We start from the raw sequence: 27,543 nt of genomic DNA on the forward strand, positions 1-27,543 counted from the left end.
AGACGTTTGCAATATCGAAACTGAAAAAAAAAAATGGATGGCGCCCGCGCCTCGCTGAATATATCTTGAGGCCGCCATCTGGTATATGGATCATATCATCTAAGCATGCAGGTGCCCGCGTAAAAAAAGGCAATTACTACAGCCCTGTAGCACTTGCAGGATTGCATCGTATATCACCAAATTAGCCAAAGTGAAGTTGTGTTGCTTTTGGTCTTCACAGACTCTACGGACGTGACATTCTCGACTTGTCATTTTGTTGGAAATGAAGCTCGAAGCCCTTGAGAAATACTGGCCAACGTCAGAACGCCCGGAATAATTTACTGTAATACTTGCTTCTACCAACCATGCAGTTTCGGTTTTGGTACAGAGGCGGTGGATGCGTCATGATGACGTCAATATATACAGGCGCGTGCTACATTCCTGCAATCGCTGCAGCTGCCACGCGCAAGCGCAGTCTCTTGTTTATTTGGAAGCGACGTCATCATGCCTGGCCCTATTGACATCCCGACGTCACCGAATCCAATACAAATTCAATAGTTTTCGAATGAGACAACTTTCAGTGCAGTGCGCGATTTTCAAAAAAAAAAAAAAAAAGATTACTTAAAAGATTCATGTATTGATCCTTTTCGCGGCGATCCCGTGGGCGCTGCCATGTTTAATCACGTGATGTCGCGTCCATTGCTTGCCTCAACTGCCTCCGTTGCCTCCTTGTTTACAATGGAAGTGTATGACGCCGGCGCGGCTTAGAAAACCTCTGTTTTCGGAGATATCGTGGATTGTGACTAGGTGGACGACACGAAGCTTTGATCACAGCTCCAGAGAACATGCAAAAACGCTTTCGGAGCTGATTAAGCTATGTCCAAACGGCGCAAGCAGTGTATATGGTGCTTGTTCTAAAAGCGGGGCTAAATATGTATTCCAAGCTATCCAAGCTTTCCGATTATGAATTCAGTCAGGATTAGTGTGTTTTGCTCTTTGTTCGGCAAATATTTTGAAGCGGTGGCTCGTCAGTTTCTGACTCAGTGAAGTTCCTCGGTGCGGCCACTATCTGATTGTTTCCTGCCTAATCGCTCGCGGGTGTGCTCAGTTCCGATAGATTTGTTCTTGCTGCGCTCAAGGCTTGAAACGTAGCTGTTTTGTACATTGTAATACCTTGTAGCAAATATATATTACAGTTATAGTAACTCGCTTACTCTTGTGGACTGTCACGAAACATTCAGCTTCGACCATTCGTTCGCCATAGGTGTAGTCCGTCATTTATTGTGCGTATACAGTGCGCATATATTCAAGTGTGCGCCCATTCACTTATTCTTGATACGTCGGCGATAGAGTGGGCGTAAGTCTTCCTGCCATTTGGGACAGATGTGTATAGATAACGTGCGCGAAACTTACTATGACAGGAAGCGGCGCTACTTCCTTTGTCGTTGTTTAACGTGTGGTACTCACTCTTGCCAACGTTCTTGGGATGAAGCCCTTTCTTTGAAGGTTAGCGATACGCGGCTGGCGGATGAGCAAATTTCTGTATCCTCGAGGAAAGCAGTACATCACGAAGAGCCGGTAACACGTTCGGACAGTTGCAGCAGCGGTCCGCGAACTTGGCCACACAGATTCATTCTATTCCTTAACATGCCAGTCACTATTTTTGCAGCCAACTACTGCACACGTCTTCAATCCACATGATTCAATATAGCATGATTGGAGCACAGTGTGTTAACGAAAACTCAGTTGCATTTCCGACAGCTGATCGCACAGAAGCAACGTAGACGCGGTAATGGTTTCGTATTCGTGCGCGGTCGCTGAGGAGAGGTATGGCGCGCCGCCGTGAGCGCCATCTCGTTTCTCTAAAACAAACTGTTTCGCGAAAAGGGTGAATAGGTATATCAGGGGTGCTATTATGGGCATAGTGAAATTCCGTCATATTGTCGAATTCTGTAATGGCGGTATTTTTATCCAATCAGAGAGGGCATAGCATCTCTTTGGGCCAATCAGAGCTGACAAGATGGCGATTTCGACAATGTCTAGAATGGTACGTATCCCAGATTGGTGGCGAGCGTCGGTGTCACGCGAGAAACATTGTTCCGAGATCAATACTGTGCTTGCACAGGGGTATGAAAGCTCGGGCTGACCGTTATACACTCGGGTAGTCCCAAGAATAGAAGCAACAACCCTTTCGTTGTTTTATGATTTACCTTTTCAGATTGCTAGGTCATCGGTGCTGATTATTGGAAAAACTATTCGGCTGTTATTCGGTGTTTCGAATATTACCTATTCGATTCAGGGCTTGAATCGAATAGAAACATATTCCATTGTTTATTCGAAATTTTCGAATATTCGCACGCCCCTATTGTTCATTACTCAACAAGTAGTTTCGGTTTCTTTTCCCAGGTGTATTACGTATGTGTCGTGATGTCATGACTACAGGAGGGAGTCACGTGGAAGCAAGACATCGCGACGTTCTGGCGTTCGCACCAGTTCGCTCGGTCGTCTGTTATGCGGTTATCATGCTACATTGCACCGCGAACGAGTACCAGAATTGCAGACTGACCGACGCGATGTTTTGCCTCCAGGTGACCCTCTTCTGAGCCTTGACATCACGACAAATACACCTTCTGAAGAAGGAAGTCAAGACTGGTCCGTAGAAAAACTTTTAAGTCTACCCTCTTTAATTCGACCTCGGTTAATTCGACTTCTGGCTTAATTCGAACGCACTCATTCCGGCGAGTCCGTGCATTGCTATTAATGTCCCGGCGGGAAAGCGTACGTTGCTATGGAAGTAAAACCTTGTTTAATTTGAACTCGAAAGCATGCCGCTTCGGTTAATTCGACCCCTACCGACCCCCACCCCCTTATGCGCGCAGTGCTTACTAAAAGCTTGAAAACGCAAAAAATTCAGCAGGCGGTGCTACTGATTCCTTAGGCGTGAGGCTGTTTCATTAAAATTTATTTTTAGCTTTTTGTGGCCGACGTTCCTTCCGCCCGTGAAGCCATCCGTTGCCGCTTGTTTCGTGTCGTGTAACGCCGAAGCAGCGTTTAAACATGTCGGCGCACTTCGACTTATGCTGGTTGAGTTTCCCGCTTTAAGGCCAAGAAACAAAAAGACGTCGCAGCTAGGCTACTTCACACAATAATAAAAAAGATGAAGATTTGAATTCGTTAATTGATCCGCTGTTTCGTAATTCGACCTTTCAGATAATTCGACCTAATTATGTGGCCTCACAAGGGTCGAATTAACGGGTGTCGATATAGTAAATTGTTTAGGGGAATTTAATTTCTTTAAGAATACATTGTGTCCCATGTGGTCCCAAGAACGTATCAGCATCCACTATCCAGGTATGTTCAACTGACATCTCACAGACTTCGGATTCATTGGATTTTGATTTCAGAATATGCATCTCGGAAAAACGTATAAGCTACGTGCGCTCGCATCAGTAAAGAAAGCTTCGCCCTCTCACGCGCGTCTACTCATTGATATAGGTCACACACGGACCTGAAAGAGCTATCGCTCTAAAGAAGCAAAAAATGGCGACGGCGTAAGTAGTGCATACATCGATGTATACTCGTACAAATAAGAACTCGCTATACGGTACGGTCGACTTGGGGCTGCTAACTCGACCTTCCTTTCTGACACGCATAAGGGCGCCCATTTTTCCAGCCTTTGACAGACGTCCGCGAAATGCGTGCAACCTTCAGGTGTCACGAATGGCGGCGAGCGAGCGCGTGTATATATATGCAACGAGCCGCAGTTACAATAAATGCGGAACCACTTTGCCCTGCGCACTTCTAAAGAAGCTTGGAGGGCACGCGCCGGTATGGTACGAACATGTACTGCACACAACTCGCCGGTGAAGGTCAGGCATCACTGCCGTATTTCCGCGCATGTAACTGTATACACCCGTTTCTAGGAGGAAATGCAAAGAGTTGGGGAAGTCGACCTGATAGCTGGATGCATTTTCTGAACGGATCATGCTGGCACGTATTTTTTTATGTTGTGGAAACTTTCTTGCGCTTCACGGACGTAGAAGAATGATACTTGGCGAGCATTACAAAGAAGACAGATGTTCACAAAGGCTTGAAGTGATGAACAGGGAATTGTCGCGGGAGCCAACGTTTCGACAAGAAGACTCGTTTTCGCCAGGGCTAATGTATTAAATAATTTAATATTGTAGGTGTTACACAGTTTCGGTTTAGTTTCTAGTATGCCCGATTTAGTTCCTAATGTATCGTGACGTCATGACGCAGAAGATGGTTACGTGGAAGCAGGACGTGGTGACGTTTTGACCCTTGCTTGGCTGTGAGCTGTGCTGCTACGCCGGCCATCACAACGAGTAGCATTACAGGAGGCGACCGAGAAAGCCGGAGAGAGAGTCAAAACGTCGCCATTTCCTTCCTCCACGTGGCCACCTTCTGCGGGTCACGTGGGAGTATTCCCGCGACGTCACCGTGCGCCATTTTGTCGTCCTATGCACAGCTTTCGCTGTGCTGCTGGAGATAAGTGGGCGGGATAAACCGCAGCTTTTTACCGTACTCGCCGTACAACGAAATGGCGCCCTAGGTGACGTCAGTGCATACCCCTTGTAGTAAATTATTTAGGACGCACTGACGCTTTGCCAGCATTTTTCAAGAGTTTTGAGGGCTTGAAGCTTCATTGACAGCGAAAAAAAAAAGAAGACAAGTCGAAAATGTAATGTATCCTTGAACACCGGGTAGTTGTCAAGATTACCCGTTTTATGTGTTCGTGATAGGCCGGCCAAGTGTACCTGCTGCATGTGACACATTGCATGTCGGGGTGTTCCAATGCCCGCGTCAGCTTTTTCGGGTCAATTGTCATTTTTGACATGCCGTGAGAAGGCAACCCATATGATCATGAACGAACGAATAAAAATAAAACAAGCAGCTGCGATATAGATCATTTATGGATGCGATCTATTTGCTTTATGAGTAGCAGTTAAACGCTCATATATACACTTCTTGTCCAGTATTCGGGTAAACGCAGGTGGACTGGACGTTGGGGCGGAGGCGTGAACGTGAGCAGCCTGTATGGTGCAGCCACCTGGTGGCGCAGAGCTCAGACAGACAAAAACAGCTAATATTGCAGTAACCAAGTGTATTGTACTTCGCTGCTGGTGTAAAATTTTCGCCAGTGGCGTAATCGTGTTGCTGCCGAAAATTTACCCCAGCAGCGATGTAGAATACACTTGGTTACTGCAATATTAGATGTTTTTGTCTGTTTCAGCTCTGCGCCACCAGGTGGCTGCACCATACAGACCGCTCACGTTTACGCCTCCGCCCCAACGCCCAGTCCGCCTACGTTTACCTGAATACCGGACAAGCTAAAGTTCTCTATTGTACACCGAAGGTTTTATCGTTTCTTTGCTCCGAAAAACCTGATTCCAAAGGGAGTAAAAAAAAAAACTAGGAGTCGACGTACTGCTGCAGGGGCCTGATTCATCATCATCCTATTTTGTGTCCACTGCAGGACAAAGGCATCTTCCAGTGATATCCAATTACCCCTGTCTTGCGACAATTAAATCCATCCTATACGCCCGCAATTTTCCTGATTATATGACTGCTTATGTGCCGGCAACTACGGTACACACAGCCGAACGCGCACCTTTTTTTACTCCGGTCAGTCTTCGTCGACCGCCACAGAGCGGCGACCTCGAGTCGGACAAGCGGTACCTGCCTGTCTTCGGCGCACGACGTCGTGCTCGAGTATAAAAGGTCGCATTTACGCGTCCTCCCTGCGAAGCTGGCGCCCTGCAAGGTGCCTGATTGGCTGACTGACAGCGCTGCTCCATGTACTGAGGGCCACCGTCCTCCGAGGACGCGGCGACGTCGCTACCTTCAACTACGCGTGCGCCGACGCGTGGTTGCGACATCGTGGTTACAACTAGTATAGTCACGTTTCTCTGGTTAGCACGTCCTCCGCCGCTGTAGCTGTCGCTCAGTGGCGGCGTCGCTTTGCTGCTGAGCATCGATTACCGGCTGCTGCGGCCGCATTCCGATTAGGGCGAAGCGCAGCAGTTGAATGTTGAAAGAACTCTGGGAAGTTGAAATTCGGAGTTCCTTGGTCTCCGCTGGAGCGTCATGATAGCCGAGGCGTTGTTTTAAAATGTTTAACCCAACCACTGATTATCTATCTATCTATCTATCTATCTATCTATCTATCTATCTATCTATCTATCTATCTATCTATCTATCTATCTATCTATCTATCTATCTATCTCTGTCTAATCTAATCTTAGAACCTGTTGCTATTGTGAGTATATAACCTTAAATTATTACATTTTTTTCTCCATTGTACTTTTTTTTTACTCTATGTCGCACTCTTTGTTCATGCGATGTTCGTATCATTTTTGCTTGCTGCACTAACTGCTTTTTTATTTTGTATGCCTAATAGGAAGTTCCCCTGACAATTTATTATTGGGCACCTTCCGATGCACCTCAAAATATACCTGCCCATTCATGTACACGCCACGAATAATAACAGTAATAATATGGAGCTATTCATTAAACTAAACTAACAAATCAACCGACCACCCTACTAACGGCTGCAGTGGCTTAGTGGCTACTATGTGTTACCCAGCATGACGTGGCGGATTTGATTCCGTTCGGCGGTGACTGCATTGCGATGGGGATCAACGCAAAAGCCGAGATGGTCGTGTCAGCCTATCAGTAACCAGAACCGGCTGTGGGTTCTAGAGGAGGTCTCGCTAGTCGTGCGATATACTGATCCATGCCGCGAAACTTCCATTCAGTCCGCGTCGCGCGTAGGCCAATCACAGGCAGACATTGGAGGTGCGTTTGTTCTGTAGTTATCCGTGCTGGGTGGCTGACGAAACCCTTAGCGTTCGTAGTAGTAATTTAGGTTGTTTATTTATATAAATAGATAAATAAATAAATGAAGGGAAGGAAAGTAACTGTCTATAGTGCAGTCTACTGACACTTGACAGCGGTCAGCAGTGGATGTAATTGAGGGGGGTGGTAAGTGAGGTGAGTAAGAGAACAGGGAGATTATATATATATATATATATATATATATATATATATAAACAGAGAAGTATTTGCATATTACAGCACAGCGACTAGGTAAGAGTTATCCATAGTTTGTTTGTGGAGTGACTTCCTCGAGAAAGTTAGTCACCCGGCCCTAAGACACACCGGCACCGTTAGCTGCTTTCGCTTCACTGTACGGATTTCGTGAGAAGGAGTATAGGGCACAAACGACGGAAAAAGCCAACGCCCGTTCCACAGGCTTCCTTCGGTAGCCGCGTCCGCCGGCGGATTTCGATTACTTTCACGTTTAAAAAAATACAAATGCGGCATATGCCGACACGTCACGCCCGACACCGCGCCAGTATCCCGCGCTCATGGATTTTCTTGACAGCCACGTCCGTTCAATTATCCTCGCAACGTTGAAGGTTCAACAATGCAGCGTCAGCGCACGACTATACGGGGCAGATAATTGATTCGGAAGTATACCCTGCAAACTGCCACAAAGAATCCCTCTTAAGTACTCCGAGCGCTCCCAGCGAAAATCGCGCTTTATCACGAACCTGCTTCTAACACAACCAGCGTGTCTACATACTCCACTGATTTCAACAATTCCGTGCAGTGATGCAACACCGCCAGCCAACGAGAACAGGGAACCAGACCCCGACGTATTCACAAATGTTTTGTTATACGCTGGAATTGTCAGCCAATCGTGATGTTGGAGATATTGTTAGCGAAGCTGGTTGACCATTGGCAAGCAGCGCTTGCGGAAGAAGAAACGATCTCCCATAGTCTGCCGCTGGTCGCCCTCTGCGCGACGCTGGCTGAACGGAAGCTTCACGGAAGGATCAATGGCGCACATTGGGCGAGCCGTCCGTATACCTGCTTTGAAACAGGCATCCGGCTCTCGTAACTGATTGGCTCACACTATAGCCCCAAAGAGCCTTTTCCATTGCATTTTTTTACGGAAGAGCCACATAATTGCACGCATCGAACTCCCAACCCACAACTGTGTGAAGGTATCAGCATCAACAAAGTCGAACGCTCAAGTAGTTCAGGCTGCAGGTGTTGTCTTGCTTCGCTCACCCGGATACAAACCATATACTTCAACTAATATTAGCAGATTCGCTTCGACGCATAGCCCCATGCTTCCGCTGTCCTGCACGGAGTTGGCGAAACGGAGTACATAAGTGGCGCTTCGTTGTAAATACACCACCGCCGTATAATGGATTGCGCCTACTCCGATCGAGGCAACACCGCATAGATGACGTAGCCGATAACGCAAACAAGCTGCTCCCCACCCCTTTTTGTATTTTTCGTATGAGAAGGAACCGTTGTTAACCCTAAACCGAGCTTTATGAGCTCGTATACAACGATGTCACATCAGGCATCCAAGGCATTCCCAGAAGCGTGTCGCATATATGTATCTTCTCGGAAGCGGTGCACGCCCCGAATCGCTGCATGCATGCCTGCACCACAGAGCGTGATGCATGACACACGCTGGCATCGGTCCATATGTGTTACTTTTATAAATAAGGCGCAGCCAATTCTTGTCGCCGGATCGGATCTCCAGCGACAAGCAACAACTACACATACTTAAATGCGCGCTTATTCAAATGTCAGAGCCGCCATATTTGTCCTGTCTTTATATCGCCGCTGTATTTCTATGTACTTTTTATCTTCCTGTACTTTCTCAACACTATATATCGTGGCCGTGAAGCGCGCGGCGGAGAATTATAATTTGAAATTCGCGGGGTCGGAGGGACAAGTCGACGGATTCCTCGTGTCGTTGCGTGCAAGCGTACATATATGTGCGTGGATTGCACCATGCGGATATGTCACGGACAGGCATATATGTATGCATCATTCAGGGACCGGGAGAGTCGAATGTATATACTCGTACGTGTATGGCGTCTGCACAACCGGAGTTGTCGAGGCGTGCGACAGATTTCACGGCTCAGCTTTCCAGACAACCTTGAAAGGGACGGCGCGACGGGCACTTGTTCGCTTTTCTTTTTGTCGGCATTTCATTTTTATGGGACAGGGGCTGAGGAGGGGGGCGGGGGCGTTTTAGTTGCTCGGGGACTTGTCGATGTTGACGAAACTGGGTGTGCAACTCGTTTCTCGAGATTCCGAAATACAGGAAGGAGTGACAGGGGAGAGCACGAAGACGCATCGCGTCGTATACATAATATACAGTGAACAGCTGCTGTTGCTGTCTTGTCGGCATCGTTCGCAGTATGCTGAACAAAATTTGCACCATCTGGAACTTATCGTGTTTCTCCAACAAGAATCTTCATCAATCTCGCGTACACCATTATTTAACACCTTGCGCTCGCTTCTTATATACCTGTCAAAGACGCTTATGTCGCATAGCGTTCATGACGTCAGTGTATCGATAGCGCATGCAGTGTTACCGAAAGGAAAAGTACGCGAGACAGGTGATGATTGTTGTTGCGGGGCAAGTGGCAAGCAACGCAAGTATTTCTTAGACAACAGATCCATTCACCACGTCACTGGTTTACTTTACTTTCGATCTCCCTACCTACCCTCCCTTCCTACGTCCCTACCTTTCCCTTCTCGTTTCCCTCTCGATCTCGTTCGTGGCGCGGTGCGAGGGCTGTTTATAGTGCACATCCCTTTTGGTCGTGTCTTTTCTACGTTCAGTTAAAAGGCACACTCAAGAGCCGTGTAGAGTGTATTACTTTAGACAGGTCAAATATTTTGACAACTATTTATGTTTATTCGGCTGAAAATGTTTAGTTATAAGCCGAGAAAGTGAAGGGAAAGGTTCTCGTGTATTTCGTGCTCAAATCGCATTGCCGGCATGGCAGTTTGACGCCACGGAATAACATTTGCCTCTTTCTCTCGTTTTCTTTCTTTTTCTTTTTTGCACGTTTTGGCAGGTTTCCTGCAATTTAAAAAGTTCTCGAACTTCAGGTGTAGTTCTCAAGCTAGACGGAGTCCTTGAATATGTTAAAAAGCCTATCCATATATTATTGAGCATTACATTGCTATTATACGTTGCATCCAGATTACATTGCTTTCTCGTTGGTCCCTGGTTCGATCCAGGGGCCACGACGAGTTTTTCTTGAACTGCGAAGCTTTTTTTTTTTTCTTTCCTCTTCTCGTGAGAAACTCTTGTGAGTTTTCTTTGTAGCTTCGTGCTACAGGCGTATAGATGACAAATTTCTGTCTCCCACGAAACTTTCTCCATCTTGCGGTTTCCCGCAGAACTGATTTGCCGTTGCTGTTAACCATGAATGTCCGAGCAGATACTGTCAACGCCTATGACGTCACGGGCTTGTAGTGCGGGAACTTCAAGGTACGGTCGCCGTGCTTGTTTTACATTTTACAATTTGTTTATCTTACCAAGACTCTGCTCACGGTAGGACTGGCGTTCTTGCTGTCCCAAACATGTAATTCACGAATCAATCTTGTCATCTGCTCCTAAATATCGCTTGAAAGATGGTGAAACGCCCTTAGTGAAGAAAGAGTCCAAGGACTTCGCTTGAGAGCCTTGCGGGAACGCGGTGAGTGATGGGTATCGAGGTACCGGTAGAAAGGCGAACACAATCGGCGCCTGGCGAAGCTAAGACAACTTGTTCGCTGGAAGATGAGATAACTGAGAAAAACAGAACATCTTTTCTCTCTCTCTCTCTCTCTCTCTCATTTTCGCCCGGAGCGCAACGTTGATGGAGTTTGAATGTTCTTATTGACACTCGCATAACGCCGACGTGAAGAGCAGTGAGGAGGAATTCGAGCTGCTGTTGCTTCTATCCCTATTGGCCCTAAACTTGTACGCAACGACTTTTTCCCGTACAGAAATGGATCTCGTCACTGGTGCAGATGTCGAACATTTGCACAGTGACTGTTGTTAGAGTACTTTGCGACGAACCGTATTTGTTAATTCGGAAGGCGCGCAGTCCTAGTAGAACAAGCAAAACTGGGGCACCTTATATGGGAGTACTCGGGCCTTGGTTGTACGTATATTCGCCGCCGGGTAATCGAAGACTGCTATATGTAGCAGTGACCGCGTTCCTTCCGTGCGTGGAATCACCCCACGGGACGGCCGGCATAGCGAAACAAACAGTTGGCCAGCCTCCTGGACTTTATCCGAGAGGCGCAGCTCCAGGATTTCACTTAGCCCTGACAATAACGCCGAAAGGCAAAACATGCAGACCGCGGTCTCTACCAGTTATGTGGTGGCTCAACAAAGTCATTTACAATCAATGTGCGTTCATGAGGTTATCACCTGTCTGCCTTGGATTTTTTTTTCTAGTGCGCTTGGTGTGTAAAACTGTGTACGAGAAAAATCCCCCCCCCCCCCAAAAAAAAAAAAAAAAAAAAAAAGCTGACTGGCTTTATGAAGCTCTTCGCAATTTCTTTACTGCGTCCTCCCGCATAGTGGATGTTGTTGGACGCTTCGCAAATCAGTAGCTAAAGTGACGTCACAGTAAAGTCTTATGGATGTGCGGTGACAGTTGTCGCAACTGGCTCTCGCGCTACTTTTGCGAAATCGTGACGTCTGTTTGTGACGGACAGCGAATCTCGTTAACATTTTTATCCCTAATAAAAAAAAAAGAAACACGGAAACACTTTAAATATGCTTCAAACGACGTCTAGGAAGGAGGCATTGAGCCGTATGTACACAAGTTTTGGAGTGGTTAGGGCTGATGCAAGAGGAGAAATGAGCATTAAAGACCATCCTCATTTCGGCCGACCTTCAAGCAGTCGAAAAAAAAAAAGAGATTGTCGAAAAGGTTCGACCAAAAAAAAAAAAAAAAAACCACTCTCTGCGCTCTATTTAATGTAGTCACTGTTTTCACTTGTTATTACATAGAACGCAATTTTATTAACATATTTGAGTGAACATTTATTTTACTGACATACCTCCTCGTTTCTTTTGTCATAAAATGACATTTGGCTTTGATTTACTGTTCTGTTTTTCGCTCTAAATTCTGAGATGGGGAAGTGAACATTTCGCCCAACAAACTTCGTCTGTTTAAGCCCCTTTTGCAGGTTCCTGGTCAGTAGCGCAGGTATTCAACCACAGATTTTGTGTGAGAAGAACCGGCCGATTGAAGGCTAATCTTTTGTTGCACGCAAGCGTCTAGTATTGCTCGTGGCTGAATTTGTTGGTTGGCTTTATAGGGCGTTTGTTATTCAGTATATCTGCCTTACTAGAACTTGGTCTAAGTTCAATAAAACGTGCAAGTCTTTTATTACGTGTGCTTGGTTCTTATATATGTTACATTTTAAATAAATTGGCTAACAATGATCCGTTATTTTTTTCAGCATTTCAAGTGTCTTTTGTGGGATTTGTGAGCTTCATGCAGTTTCGCCCCTGCTGGTAAAATAATAGTAATTAAAAGCTTGTTTCAAACATCGCAAGTTCAGGGATGTCCAAGTTAAAGAATTGTACTTATTCCTGCACATGTGACAGGAATAAGTACAAGGTTGGGGCCTGTAATCAACATACGTGGTTCATTCCAAGCCCCAACATTATGTTCAGATTACATGTATATATGTCAAAAGCCTTGAAGGCACCCTCATATACGTGAAAGTTTTGCGTTGCCGGGAGGGTGGACTTCTAGGCTTTTGACGTACGTACAATGTATTGGATAGCCTGGAATGACTACTACTACGTGCGTAGACATAATCATCATCATCAGCCTATATTTATGTCCACTGCAGGACGAAGGCCTCTCCTTGTGATCTCCAGTTACCCCTGTCTTGCGCTAGCTGATTCCAACTGCGCCTGCAAATTTCCTAATGTCATAACTCCACCTAGTTTTCTGCCGACCTCGACTGCGCTTCCCTTCTCTTGGCATCCATTCTGTAACTCTAATGGTCCACCGGTTATCCATCCTACGCATTACATGGCCTGCCCAGCTCCATTTTTCCCGCTTAATGTCAACTAGAATATCGGCTATCCCCGTTTGTTCTCTGATCCACACCGCTCTCTTCCTGTCTCTTAACGTTAGTCCTAAGATTTTTCGTTCCATCGCTCTTTGTGCGGTCCTTAACTTGTTCTCGAGCTTCTTTGTTAACCTCCAAGTTTCTGCCCCATATGTTAGCACCGGTAGAATGCAATGATTGTACACTTTTATTTTCAACGACAGTGGTAAGCTCCCAGTCAGGATTCGGCAATGCCTGCCGTATGCACTCCAACCCAATTTTATTCTTCTGTAAATTTCTTTCTCCTGTCATTATTACTTATTAATTTCCAAACAAATGCCGAACTTTGTAGTATTTGCTAGAAAGCCCTGATGTCCCCCCGATTACCGGCTTGATCCCTAGTTTTAACGCGTGAGCCTTAAGGAGCTCGGGATACCCTCCGATTAAAAAAAAAAAAAAAAACTAAAAAAAAACGAACGTAATGCATTACTTAGTACATTTGTAAATTTAGCCCGAAAAAAGAAACGAATGTCGGAATTTCAGCTTGAGAAATAGCACTCGATTTTTACCCCCCGAATTAAAAAAAAAAACAACTATAAAACCCGAAAAAACAACCCTACGTATACGTACGTAGCATGCAGCTACTCCTCTGATAGATTGGCGTCACAAATTTAATACACTCTTTGTTTTCAGAATGTACTACTCTACTAGTTACATAAACCAGCACGTCCTGTTACAAAGATTTACTGATTAAGCTTACGTAACCCCTTTCACAGTAGGCCGCTCCGCCTACCCTGTCTATTCTCAAAGCGACCGTAACTAGCCCCGACACTAGGCCTCGTTCGTGTCGGAGCCGGTTACGTAACGTGCCTCACGTATATTTACGATCTCGCCATTTTCACGTTACGCGTGCCCCTGCGCGGAACGTCCTTCGGCGCACGTTCCTCTGCTGGCGCGTTGCATTTTCTATTTATTCATTTTCTTTTCCGCAGAACCGATGAGTGACGGCTTTTGTTTTGCTTTTTTTAGCCTCTGACGTTTCTCGTTTTCTCGCGTGATTCGCTGCGCCATCTGTCAGCACTTCTAGCCTTCACCCGAGAAAAGAAAAAGTAGAGAAATAAAAAAAAGGACTAAGTAAACCTGGGAAGAACAAACAGGTCGATTTGTGCCACGGGGCCACGCGGTGCCTGCAGTGCGCGCGCCCGCTCGCGTTAACTTCGAGAGTCGTGACTGGGCTTTCGCTTGGGGGCGTAAGAAAGCAAAGGTCCGAGTGGAACGGGTAAATAAAAGACAACAATGATAGAACGACAGCAACAACAACAACAAAAAGAATCCGAGAGAAGTGAGCGAGAAAGCGTGCGCGGCCAGAGAAGCCGTCCCCGGTATCATGTGTCGAAAACAATGAAAGGGAGGCCCGCGGCGCTGCCAGCACCGCCGAGGAAGGAAAATGGCCGCCGGCGCGGCTGCCGCGCCCTTCTCTCCACTGGCGTCACGCTGTGGAGTTAAAGCCAGCGGCGAGCGGACCCGCGGGAAGCGGCAGGCAGGCAGGGTACGGCGCGTTTTCTTTTCCCTACCGTGGCGCGACCGTGCGCGCGCATTGCGTGCTTCGTGCAAGGACGTGGCGACTGCATTTGGCGCGCGCGCGCGCGCTGCGCCAGCAGCGCCACTTTTGTTCCACTGCGCCTTTTTTTATCGCCACGCATTCTCTCACGCCGAGCTCGTATACTGTGTGCTATTCCTGCCGTTCTTTTGTTCTGCGCGGCCGTTTACGTCTCTCTCCGGCCGAGAACAACGCCCATCTCGACGACGACCAGTGGCGGTTTCGTTTCGTAACAGGTCCGTTTTTTGTTTTATTTCTTTCGCTGAGCTTTCGGATCACTCGAAGAGCCCGCTGAACGGATGCTTGATTGTTTCTTTTTCTCTTAATACTTTCTCTCTCTTCGTGGCTACATCGCCTTTAAGCGTGGTTTTTCGCGCTGCATTTGCGAGCTGGACTGCGTCCATGCGTGTCTATAGTCGCAATGGTGTGTTGACGTGGAGTGAGAGAGAGCAAGGTGAGGTAAGGCAGGGAGGTCAACCAGATGAGCGTCCGGTTTGCTACCCTACACTGGGGATAATGGAAAGGGGGAATAGAAAGAGGGAGAGAGTGAATACTGAGTACACGTGGGATGATGCACAGGGACACTATAAGCGGTCTCTTAAACCGGTGCACTTCAAGTAGTGTCATCATCATCATCATCAGCCTATATTTTATGTCCACTGCAGGACGAAGGCCTCTCCCTGCGATCTCCAATTACCCCTGTCTTGCGCTAGCGTATTCCAACTTGCGCCTGCAAATTTCCTAGCTTCATCATCCCATCTGGTTTTCTGCCGACCTCGACTGCGCTTCCCTTCTCTTGGTATCCATTCTGTAACCCTAATGGTCCATCGGTTATCCATCCTACGCATTACACGGCCTGCCCAGCTCCATTTCTTCCGCTTAATGTCAACTAGAATATCGGCTATCCCCGTTTGTTCTCTGATCCACACTGCTCTCTTCCTGTCTCTTAACGTTACTCCTAAGATTATTTGTTCCATCGCTCTTTGTGCGGTCCTTAACTAGTTCTCGAGCTTCTTTGTTAACCTCCAAGTTTCTGCCCCATATGTTAGCACCGGTAGAATGCAATGATTGTACACTTTTCTTTTCAATGACAGTGGTAAGCTCCCAGTCAGGATTTGGCTGACTGGGCTGGTGGCGTGGAGCAGAGGTAGAATATCCGGCTTCAAATCTGAAGGTCCTAAGTTCGAATCCTACTCCAGTCCACCACATTTGCAGGCATGGAGTGGTGCCTGACACCGGCAAGAAAATATATTGCCGAGAGCTAGTGGGGCTATACTAGCTCAGGTGCAACCAAACTAGGAAGGCCCACTAAGCTTCATCAAAGTCACTCCGTCATCAGAACAGGAATTGGCCTCCCTGGTGTAGTATTCGGCCACTACCTCCCTCATGACTCCGACAAATCAAGTAGTGTACTAGTGCACAAGTCGCTTTTTGTGCCATTGACCACGGTCCGAGTATATTTGACTCAGAGAGCGGTCTCGAGTTCATTCGGTGTAAAGTTGTCCTCAGAGAGAGGCGTGCGTTGTACGTCGTAAGGAGGACAGGTATACAATAGGTGCCTGATGTGTGACTCCTTTAGGTGTGAGAAAAAAAAAACAAAAAAACTTGGAGGCTTTTCATTCTACTCTTGTAGTGGCTGGGCTACCGTGTTCGTGCGGGGAAACTGACCTTGTTTCGCTTTCACCGTCGCTTTCTAGGGCGCGTGTTCGAACCATCCGTAAGCTCCCGTTAGCGCTTTTCTTGTTTCTTTCTTTTTTGACATAAGCGCGTTGCGATGCAGTTAGTGAGAAAGCTAACAGAGAGAGGAGTTTTCCACGGCGGTGGAAGGGTTTCGAAACGCCGGCTGACAACCTAACGGCCAAACGACACGCACGCGTGGCGGCGCGCGACAGCTAGCGCCCACGCGTCTCGCGCATGCGCAGATGAAGCAGGACAGATCGTACGCGTCGAAGCGCGCGCGAACACAGATATCTTCTCTCCAGACAAATGTCGGCTCTTCTTCTTCTTTCTGGGGTTTTACGTGTCAAAACCAGTTCTGATTATGAGGCACGCCGCAGTGGAGGGCTCCGGATTAATTTTGACCACCTGGGGTTCTTTAACGTGCACTACAACGCAAGCACACGGGCGTTTTTACATTTCGCCTCCGTCGTAATGCGGCCGCCGCGGCCGGGATACAAATATTGGTGCGCTGGCTGCCTCACAAAAATACGAAACAATGTCTACCACGGCGAAAATGTGAGCCAAGTGGACGCCATTCCTCGCGAGGCGCGGCAAACGCAAGGCGCCCGGGCGCGAGCTTTCGCGCGCCGGCAAGCGCGCATGTTTGGTTTGGCCTTTAGAATGACAAACAAGCTCCTCCCACGAAAACGCAGCACACCTGCCTTTCACTTCTGGAGGAGAGTCGGGCCAGCTGGAGTCCGCGCACAACTTAGTCACTTTGCTACCGCAGCCGCAATACATTTAATTTTAAAGCAACCAACGACTGAGCAAACTTTTAAAACTTTTTTTTTCTACTTCCAAACGTCCTAAACTCTAGAAAATACGTCATACTGACTTGTAAAGGCGCCTATAGGTTACGGGGCGATATTAAAGAAAGTGATATTTGGCCTTAATGTCTTTTTTTTTTCTCGCAGTAATAATTTTTTTTCAGCCGAATGAATGAAAATAAAGATTTATAACAATAATTTCGCATTATAAACTGATGTAGCGTTGCCGTTTAGTGTCCCTTTAAGCTGAAGTGCTGGTTCAAGGATAATTTTGACAATTGGTCGTCCATATCCGCCTGTGTATGACATTGTACTTCACAATGCACTAAACTTTGTTCCTGTAACTCATTTGACCCTTTATCTGTCTTGCTTGCTGCGTTGTAGGCTTCTCGGGACAAACACGTTGACCACACTAGAGGACGAAGAACAAGACTGCAGGTATACTGACGATAATTCTACAGAAAGCATTGACTTCATTTCCTGTCAACTCATTTGACGCATGGCTTTAGAGATGCCACAACGTGGCGGACGTCCATATACGCAATTCTTCTTTTCATGATCATCGTCATAACCACAATCATGATCATCACACGTTTTATTCCTCTTCGCCTTTCCTCAGCGCAGAGTACGAGGCCATCAGGCCGAACTCTTCTCCTTTTTGTCAATAAATTCGTCTCCATAAATTATTTGTCTTCTTTTACCTCGTAAGTTACGTCTTAATACGTATTCTCTTCAATACTGTGTTAGCTGGATGTTGCTATTGGTAAACCGTACCTGCACGATTGTTCGACATCTGCTTTTCTTGTAGTCTTCGAGACGCTTTCATTTTCTTTTTCTTTCATCTGGTGTACAAGTGCCATCTCTTGCCCTGCTTAAGCTGCATTTCTCATGTGCTTGTGAAAACTTGTCTCCTTCAATTTCCGAGGTATCCATCTCGCTAAAATTCGCAGTCAAGGGTTTGCAGCATTTATATTTACTCATAAAATAAATAAATAAATAAATAAATAAATAAATAAATAAATAAATAAATAAATAAATAAATAAATAAATAAATAAATAAATAGTGTCTAAATAATAGTGTCTAATAAATAGTGCCCTTACGTTCGAAGTGCACAGCTGCCCTCGTTATCGTAAACCAGCCGGAACTACGCCGAGATCACTGAACTCGCCGACGTAATCTAGACTCCGCATCCACGCCGTCTGGCCATCAGTGCAAGTGGGAGGCGCGACAGACGAACGCCCGAAAGACAGTGTAATTAAATCCAGTTATTATAAGCATGGCCCACGGCGTTTAATTTGCGCGCCGAGATCATGGATACGTAGGTGATCCGTCACATCTCCACTGTATATGCCACACGGGCACTTATATATCGCGGCCCCAAAAAACACGCGTATATATATATATATATATATATATATATATATATATATATATATACAGCACGCTGTACACCCATGATGAGCGGCTCGTATATCCCACCGGTGCGATGTCTCCGATGATGAATGCGCGCCAGCACTTCCGCAATTCTTACACTTCGCAAAAAAAACAAAAAAAAAAAAAAACGCGAGCTTTTTTCGTCCAACAAATTGCACCGTGCCGGTGGTGCTTAAGGCACTCCCTCTGTGCTTTAGGAAGTATATTGCTTAATCTCGACGCTTAATCTGGGCGCTCAATCTTCGCGTTTCAACTTTTCTCATCTCGCTGCCTGTTGCGGCGCGCCTGCCACACGCCAACCCTGCTGCCGGCAGTGAATTACCATCTCTTAAACACTGGGCCATGCCATGCCATCGAGATAACTCCAGCGACAAACACTCTGTGTTTTTAAGTGGTATTGGCGAATTATTTTAGGCCGTTCTAGCGCATTGGGAAGGGGCGAGGGGGGTGCATGGTGTGTTGCGCCAGGCGCAGGCTCCACGTTCTCGTGACACCCTCGTCTTGCGCGTGTCATTACGCCGAATAACGAAACTATAGGGGCACCGCGATTGCAATGTGGAGGTTGGAAGCAACGCTCGCCCTCTAATAGATTCCGCTTTTTGGGAAAGAAACAAGGCATGGTAAGTGGCACCAGCCATACCCCAGCACGAGTAAATGTTACAAGATTAGATAAATAAGTGAATGCACGATGAAATGCAGTGTACTGTGCTAATTGCACAGAGCTGTGAACGTATACCCGAGGTAATGAGAAAACTTTTCACGAAACGCCAAGTACTGAAACCAAAACAAGCCGTGGTACAGGTGAAAGCAGCAACTACATCCTTGTCGCGTGGCTACTGCTTTCGATGGAACTATAAAAGCGCGCGTTATTCAACTGGACTGGACTGGACAAACTTTGTTTGGGCCCTGCAGGATGAGCTTAGGGCGTAGCGGGCGTCTCCCACGTAGGGACCGACAGGGAATACCTGGCGGCCGCTTCGTGGGCCTGCTGGACGGCCCATTGCTGGTCGGCGAGAAGCGAGCTACTGAGGGACTTCTCCCACTTGTCCGAGGTACAGTCGGGATGAGTGTTTCTACACTCCCAGAGCATGTGTGCGAGTGTCGCGGTGTATCCGCACGAGAGGCACATGTCACTGGGGTACGCGGCAGGATAGCGAACGTGGAGTTTGGCGGGGCACGTTAGTCAACGTTTTTGTTAAATACGTGTAACGTCTACGTTGTTGCAATACCTAAGGCAGTGGCGTAGCCAGAGAGTGTCCCCCCCCCCCCCCCCCCCCCTGTTGAAAAAAAATATTCTTGATGCGCCACCAATCTTTAGGTGTTACGTGCGAACTCGACAAGACATCAAAGGGTATCCAAATAGGCGCTTCCGCGCGTAAAAACACAGGTGTGCAATGATGTAAACCCGTGTGCAAAAGTATACGGACCACAGGGTCGCCGAAAAAAACTGAATTTCTTCGTTATTAACAACCATAAACCGGACTTAATGGGTACACTGAAAAGTTCTCAATGCCAAGTTTGGACTACAGCACTCAATTTCAAGTTGCGTTCACAGGCAGAGGAAAAAATCGGCTTTATCGCGCAACCCCTGGTCCGTATACTTTTGCTCACGGGTGTACGTGAGTGGCTTCGCGAGTATATAGTGAATTGAGTCGGCACATTTACCGAACATTACTCTACCACGGGATGCCAAGGGCCACATTGTCCCCACTAGTACAGGTGATCAGCAAAATAGTAGCACAAACGCGTTTAGCCTTGACGCCGCCGAATACAACAATGAAGAAATATGTATGCAAATCTGAGTAACTGGTCGACACACCCATCGCAAGTTTTACGGGTCTAACAGCGGGAAATTTGCTTCAGTCGGTGGAAACGCTTCACTCTATATCTGATACAAGTATACTTCGCTACACCCGAAATATATTCAGAGACTTCACTACATCGGAGCTTAGTACTTCTGTACTCTCCGCTATATTCGACGTAAGTTCGCTCTTCCATCTTTCGCTGTGCTCGTCCGCTCGGTAATTACGCTGCCGAATCCCGACGACGCTCGCCGTATATAGGAACAGGCGAGCGCTCTATAAAACGCGTTGTGGAACTACCATATACAGTCTCGGCCGTGAGATGGGGACGACGTATATCACCGCATGTGCTGCTTCTTTATTCCACACTCGTATAGAACGAAGTTTCTATCAATTCTGTGGCTAAAGATCCGCCCGACGTATCCCTGTAGGTAGGTAGGTAAAACCTTTACTTTTGTCCGGCAAGTTAATAGGGTGGGCTTCGCCCTGCCTAGGCGTTTGCCGCGAGCCCTTGGGCTCTGGCGGCGTCGTAGGCCCCTCTGGACCGCCCGCAGTTGATCTTCTGGGGCTGAGCTGAGCAGCGCAGCACACCAATGCGCGCGGAGTCTTTCGGTAGAGGCTGTCTCCCCCGTTGCTACTCGTCAGCCCTTGGCATTCCCACAGCATATGCTCCAGAGTTGCTCTTGAGCCGCATAACTTACATTAGTTTGTATATCTGGATGTAGTATATATATATATATATATATATATATATATATATATATATATATATTCCACATGATCCCTACAAGCTTTTTTTTTTTTTTTGCATGTACGCTAGACGAATCCGGCAGATTTTTTTATGCAAGTACAGGCGTACGCTGTACCACATCCGACGTAACTCTTCTTCTTCTTTCTGGGGTTTTACATGCCAAAACCAGTTCTGATTATGAGGCACGCCGTAGTGGAGGGCTCTGGATTAATTTTGACCACCTGGGGTTCTTTAACGTGCACTACAACGCAAGCACACGAGCGTTTTTGCATTTCGCCTCCATCGAAATGCGGCCGCCGCGGCCGGGATTCGATCCCGCGACCTCGTGCTCAGCAGCGCAACGCCTTAGCTGACTGAGCCACCCCGGCGGGTATCCGACGTAACTCGCTGGTCCCAGCACACGTGACGACGGCAAGGTATGCGTGCACGATGCGCAGTTCTGTGCGCACTTCTAACCACTCTGAAGGTAATGTGAAGCTGCGCGGGATGCGGCTTTGCCGAAAACGTTTCTCCTTATCGATCCGCCGTGTCTTCAGGAGACCGACCAAATACGTCACGGAAACAAATATCAAGGGATCTGTTGGACGTGTCTATTAACAAACGTTCGCGCGTCGTATATCCTTAGACACTTCGTTCTCTTAATGTCGTTCTTCGCTGTGATGCACTATACTGCGAACGACAACACAATCCCACCTGGAAATCTGCACTGTCGTCTGCCCTCGTGTCGTTTCTTACTGGATGAACACGCGTGCCAACTAGGCTCACGGCAACTCCTCTACAGTTGAACCCGGATATATCGAACCCTCATATAACGAATTATCGTGTATAACGAAGACCAGTAAAATCCCCTTTGACAATTTTGGTATAAAATCTTTATTTTATATATCGAATTATACAGTCGAACCCGGGTATATCGAACCCTTATATAACGAATTATTGTGTGTAATGAAGAGCAGTAAAATCCCCTTTCACAATTTTGGTATAAAATCTTTATTTTATATATCGAATTATACAGTCGAACCCGGATATATCGAAGCCTCATATAACGAATTATCGTGTATAACGAAGAGCAGCAAAATCTCTTTGACAATTTTAGTATAACATTTTTATTATATATGTCGAATAACCTCATATATCGAACTTTTATCTGATCACCTTCAGGTTCGATGTATCCGGTTTCGACTGTATTAGTCCCCGCACGGTCAATCCCTCTCTTTGGCGGACGTACCTTCTTCCTGACGCCGCAGTAGAGCGCGTCGTCGGGGCCCGGGAACAGGGAGATCCGAAGCGAGGTGTTTCGGCCCCCCGTGCCATACGCGATGCAGGGGCTGCGGCGCAGTTCCTTGACGATGCCCCGAGGGTCATTGGTGTCCCTGGTGTGCAGGATGCCGTTGAAGGGCTCCTCGGTGAGCACCGAGATGGTCATGAAGCCCTTGTCACAGTTGGCCGACACTGCGCCGTGAAAAAAATAATAAATAAGACGACCCTTACAGAAATGCCATGTATAATATATATATATATATATATATATATATATATATATATAAGGTTCCAGAATAATCCCTGGTACGCGCGTGTCTTCCAGAAAGTTCTAGACAATTCGCGTCGCTCATACAATCAGATAACATAAGCGTCGGTGAAAACAGGCAACGGAAAAACAGGCCTGTTTTCACCGACGCTTATGTTATCTGATTGTATGAGCGACGCGAATTGTCTAGAACTTTCTGGAAGACACGCGCGTACCAGGGATTATTCTGGAACCTTCGATGACTCAGGTATAAAAGCCGACGCGTTTTGCCGCTGATCAGATTTTCGACGATCGCCGACTGTGTTCGCCGCTATCGTCGTGCTTCGAGTGTACCTTGCTTTTGTGGGCACAGGTTCGTCCAATAAACAACCAGTTGCGTCGTACGCAGTTTTACGACTGTTTTCTTCAGCGTCACTACTACGTGACAATATATACTATATATATATATATATATATATATATATATATATATATATATATATATATATATATATATATATTGTATATGGACATATACGCATGAGCGTGCAAATAAGAGCATATGTTGCCATATATGACTCACTGACTGCATATAAGGCCTTTTTGTAATGTCATATATGTGTCCACGTACGAACGTTCCGTATGCCATTCGAATAATTCCGTATGTTTTCGTGTAATCTACGGAATCTACATGGATTCCGTATAAATTCCGCAAATTTCTATAAGATTTATACGGAATTATGTACTTAGATTTAGGCGCACGTTAAAGAACCCCAGGTGGTCCAAATTTCCGGAGTCCCCACTACGGCGTGCCTCATAATCAGATCGTGGTTTTGGCACGTAAAACCCCATAATTAAATTTTTAAATACGGAATTATTGGAGTGCGTACGCGACGGTTCAATAGGGATATACTGCCATATACGACCGCAAGTGCGATACCTATATATTGCCAAACAAAAGCACTCAGAAGACCACATGTATGCCTATATGGCTGTAATCAAGGCCTTCCATGATCACAGCTAACACATCTACGTATGATATAAAATTTCATTCTCCATGCATTATACAAAACTGCCATATCAACTCATCCGTCACGCAGTTAAGGTTTGTGCGTGTTTGTGCGTGTGTGTGAGAGAGAGAGATAGCGAGAATTTGGTTGATTGGCACACGAGTTTTAACGCCTCAAAGCAACACTGGCTCTATGGGTGGTGGTCGCGGTGAGGGGGGGACTCTGGTTTAATTTTGACCAGCTGGGGTTATTTAACGTGCGCCTAAATCAAAGTACACGAGCGTCTTTACATTTCGCCCTTATGAAAATGCGGCCGCTGAGGCGAGGAGCTGAACCCGCGACCTCGATACTGCTAAGGATCAGAACGCCATACCACTGCGCCGCAGCGGTGGACAGAATAAACTCCAATAGAATGGGACAGCGGCTCTTCTGAGCACTATTAATGATTGTAAAACAGCGTTTCGTTGGTAAAAGGGCTGTTCGAGAAGTATAAGGGTCCGATGAAGGGTAAGATCGGAGGGCACTTACTTCAGAAATCTCCTAACCCAGACCCTCTTTCCCACATAATTCCTAACACGCCGAGAGCCGTCCCTTTCCTTGAAATAAAGGTTTTATTCATTCACTCATTTGTTCTGTCGCCTTGTATGTTATGTGATAATGTCGCGTTTGTTGTCACTGTTGCTTCGAGACTGTTCTGGTATTGTAGTTATGTTGTTTCGATTGGTATGTTGTAATGTCCTTGTGTATGGATTAACTTGTTATTCTGCGCCAACTGCATGCATAAGTGCACGCAACTATATGTGCAACTATACCAGCCTTCAGGTGGGGGAAATGTCACTTCCCCTGCTCCCGATCGCCGCTTGAACTTCGTAGTCCGAAAACCTCTTCTCAGACAGGACACACGTACGCGCTATAATCCCATCGTGGGTCGGCTGCTTTCCTTTTGATCTCACTCTGGTGGAAGAAGTATCATTCTGGAGACTCCGGAATTAAGGGGGGGGGGGGGGGGGGGCGCTTACACCTCCAAAACATGGGCCCGCGGCCCAGAACCCGAAGACGCTGTGAATTGCCCGATGTGCTCTGACCCCTCGCCTGTGGCAGATGCTCGCCATATGCCGTGGCAAATGTTGCTAACTTTCGTCAAAATACCTCACCTCGCCTCGACTTACACACTGGGTACTGGTTATTCAACGCCCAGGTATCAGTTATAGATTGCAAACATTGGCTTACTCTCTTCTAATTAGACCAATAAATATTTTTTAAACGAACACATGAACATTTATGCCATGGGTCAAAAAAGAACGCTTTGCTAATGATGTTCCTGTGAGTGGACTGTTTTTCTATATCTTCATTTCCGACTGTTTGAAGTTCACACTAATTACGATCATATTCTCTAGTCTCACACATTTTGTATTGTATGTATATTGCCGTGTTCTTGGGGCTTGGTTTCTATACCTGCTGTTATGTTAAGAAGCTATTTTTTCCCACCATATCCACCACTTATGCACGTAAATATACTTTCGTGGTGATGTAAATTACTTTACTCAGACTTTCTGTTGAAAGGCGTTTCAGTTGAAATTTTCTTGTCTTTTCTAGAGTTTTATGTTGAAATACAAGTGAATGCCATGCGTGAGATTTGAATGAGGGTGGGCAGGAATACAGTGGCCAAAGGGCGTATGCATTTAGGCGCACGGCCCTTCCCTCATACCCACACTATACAGCGATCTCTTCAAGCGATCGAGGCAGAAGGCTTGGTGTATCAAGAAGACGAGGCAAAAGCGAAAACTGCCGGAGGCGATGCCTTGTCGAAATCGCCAAAATAGATCCTCGCGATGTCAAAAGGAAAAAAAAAATATGCGTGTCTCTGCTATCACAAACAACAGAGACCATGAGCTGGCGAAAGCATAGTAAAGTAGTGGCAATTCAACCACACACTTAGTCTTTTGCCTGGCGTCCCCCATCTCCGCTAGTCTCTGGTGTTTGCGATAGCAAAGCCACGCATAATTTTTTGACATGCCAGTGCAGATTGAGAATGCAAAGATTAGCAATCTCTCTCCTAGCGAAGCCCCAGCTCTCGCTTCAGTCTTTCGGAAGCACGAGTGTCCAGTTCTAAGGTCGAAACCCGCCGAGCCGCCGCCAGAGGCATCGGCCGCAGTCACGGACGCCGGGCGCGTTGGGCGCGTAACGCGGTCGGCGTCGGCCATAGAGTTTCGCACTATATCCTAGAGGGAAAACTGGCGCTGCTGCGCTGTGGTATCTAAAGTCCCTATATAAGAAAAGTACCGCCATCCTTTGATAAACGCCGCTTCTCTCTCTCCTGTATCTCCGATTGGACGATGATAGCGCGCGCTTTTCACTTCTTTATATTTTCTTTTTTTCCGCCTCAGAGCCATGTTAAAAGTCCTCTGCGCAGCCGCAGTCGGCGGCGGCGGCGGCGCGCGCCCGGCCTGAAAGCTTCAACGTGGACTTTCTAGGTGCGCCACCGTCGAATTGGCTTTCGCAAGCAAAAAGTAAAGAAAAAAAGCAATCGCTTTAGGAGAGGAGGCGGCGGAGGAAAGAGTAGATGGCGGTACTTTTCTTATATAGGGATTTTAGTGGTATCTAGAGAGCCTTTGCATGTAGGCTCCCCAGTGGTATCCATGGGAATGCCGGTATATTGTGACTTCGGATTGGCATCGTTCTCGGAGAGCCAGAAAGCCTTAAAGACGCGCCTGGCTAGCACCGTTCCGTCTGTCACAATGGCTTATTTTCTGCTAAAATAGTACGTAAAAAGCTGTTTTAGCTTTATTATTACACAAAAACATGTTTTGTTTAATTTTGAGGACTTACTATCGGATGTACAGCTATATGAAACGTAAAAGGTATCAACTGGCCGCTAAAGTTGGAGGGCAGACGACAAGATTATCGCTCGCTTTGGAACAACTTGTCGTCGGTTCTTGCCTTTCTTCGCTTGATTCTGCATTGTAGGTGAGTAAACTTTATTGAGAGATGTAATATGGGCGAATGAAATCATTTTATGTAGATTTTAATTTAAGAACGCGTTATTTGTGTAGCCATATCCACGTTTTAGACGAAGCCTCGTACAACACCATGCAACACAAGCCTCGCAGACGCATATCCCATCATTCCCATGACGGCACATCGTCCTTTAAGAAACTCGCATAGACGGTGGCGCCAGATTACCCTCTAGGTGTTATAGTGAGAAACTCTATGGCGTCGGCAGCAGCTCTACGCGTCACACTAGCACCTGCCTCACTCCTCCTCTCTATCTAGCATCCACTATGCTGCGCGATGCCATTTTTATACTCTGCTTCCACTCTCGCTCAACTCTCTCGCCCCCAGCTCGGCGAAGCTTCGGACGACGGGATGGTCATAAAAGCGAGGTTCTAACAGCTCCGCTGAAAGAAAAAAAAGAAAAAAAGAGGAGGACAGTAAGGCCGATGCTAGTTAGCTCTTTGTCCCACCTTATCGAGCCTGTTGTTGCGACATTGCGACATTCAGAATGTGAGTTTCTAAATCCGAACAGCGCCGTTAAGCGAGAGAAATCCTGATTATGACGTCATATGTAGTTGTCCGACAATAACATGTCGGCGTGTCGCCATATCCGACTAGATCGGAAACCAATTTCTCTGCACATGGCTTTTCCAAAGAGGTTCAATTGTCATTCAAATAAACTCACGTGAAGCCCATTCAGCCGTACTAACTGCCGTGGTCATCTTCGAAACGCTTTGTTTTACAGGCTGCCATAAAAGACGCAAGATAGTTTATCTGCTAAGCTCGTTAACACAGTGCGAAAACATGAGAGTATAAGGCAATCTTTTGAATCGATCTGTTTGAATTGAGTATTTATGTGCCTCGAAACAGTATACAATAAGCATAAAATTTGGTACACAATCACGACAAGAAATACACAAAAAGAGATCATGAACAAAATACATATAACTTAAAAAAAGAATAATTCAATAGTATAATAGTATATTTAAAAACGGATACCCGATATACCTTTGTGCTCGTATACGCCCATTACAATTATTCTTATTTAATGTCATAACCTCGCT

At 46.5% G+C, this 27,543-nt stretch overlaps 1 protein-coding gene across 1 annotated transcript in view; it reads right to left on the bottom strand.

The window, feature by feature from the left end:
• The window catches only part of LOC119465823 (uncharacterized), a 152,427-nt gene that overhangs the window by 29,118 nt on the left and 95,766 nt on the right, over window positions 1–27,543 (bottom strand). The window contains 1 exon segment of the mRNA XM_037726297.2: window positions 22,197–22,420. Within this exon segment, the coding sequence (XP_037582225.1) occupies window positions 22,197–22,420 (224 nt within the window).

Source organism: Dermacentor silvarum, chromosome 10, assembly GCF_013339745.2.
Source record: "Dermacentor silvarum isolate Dsil-2018 chromosome 10, BIME_Dsil_1.4, whole genome shotgun sequence".
NCBI classification, from domain to species: domain Eukaryota; kingdom Metazoa; phylum Arthropoda; class Arachnida; order Ixodida; family Ixodidae; genus Dermacentor; species Dermacentor silvarum.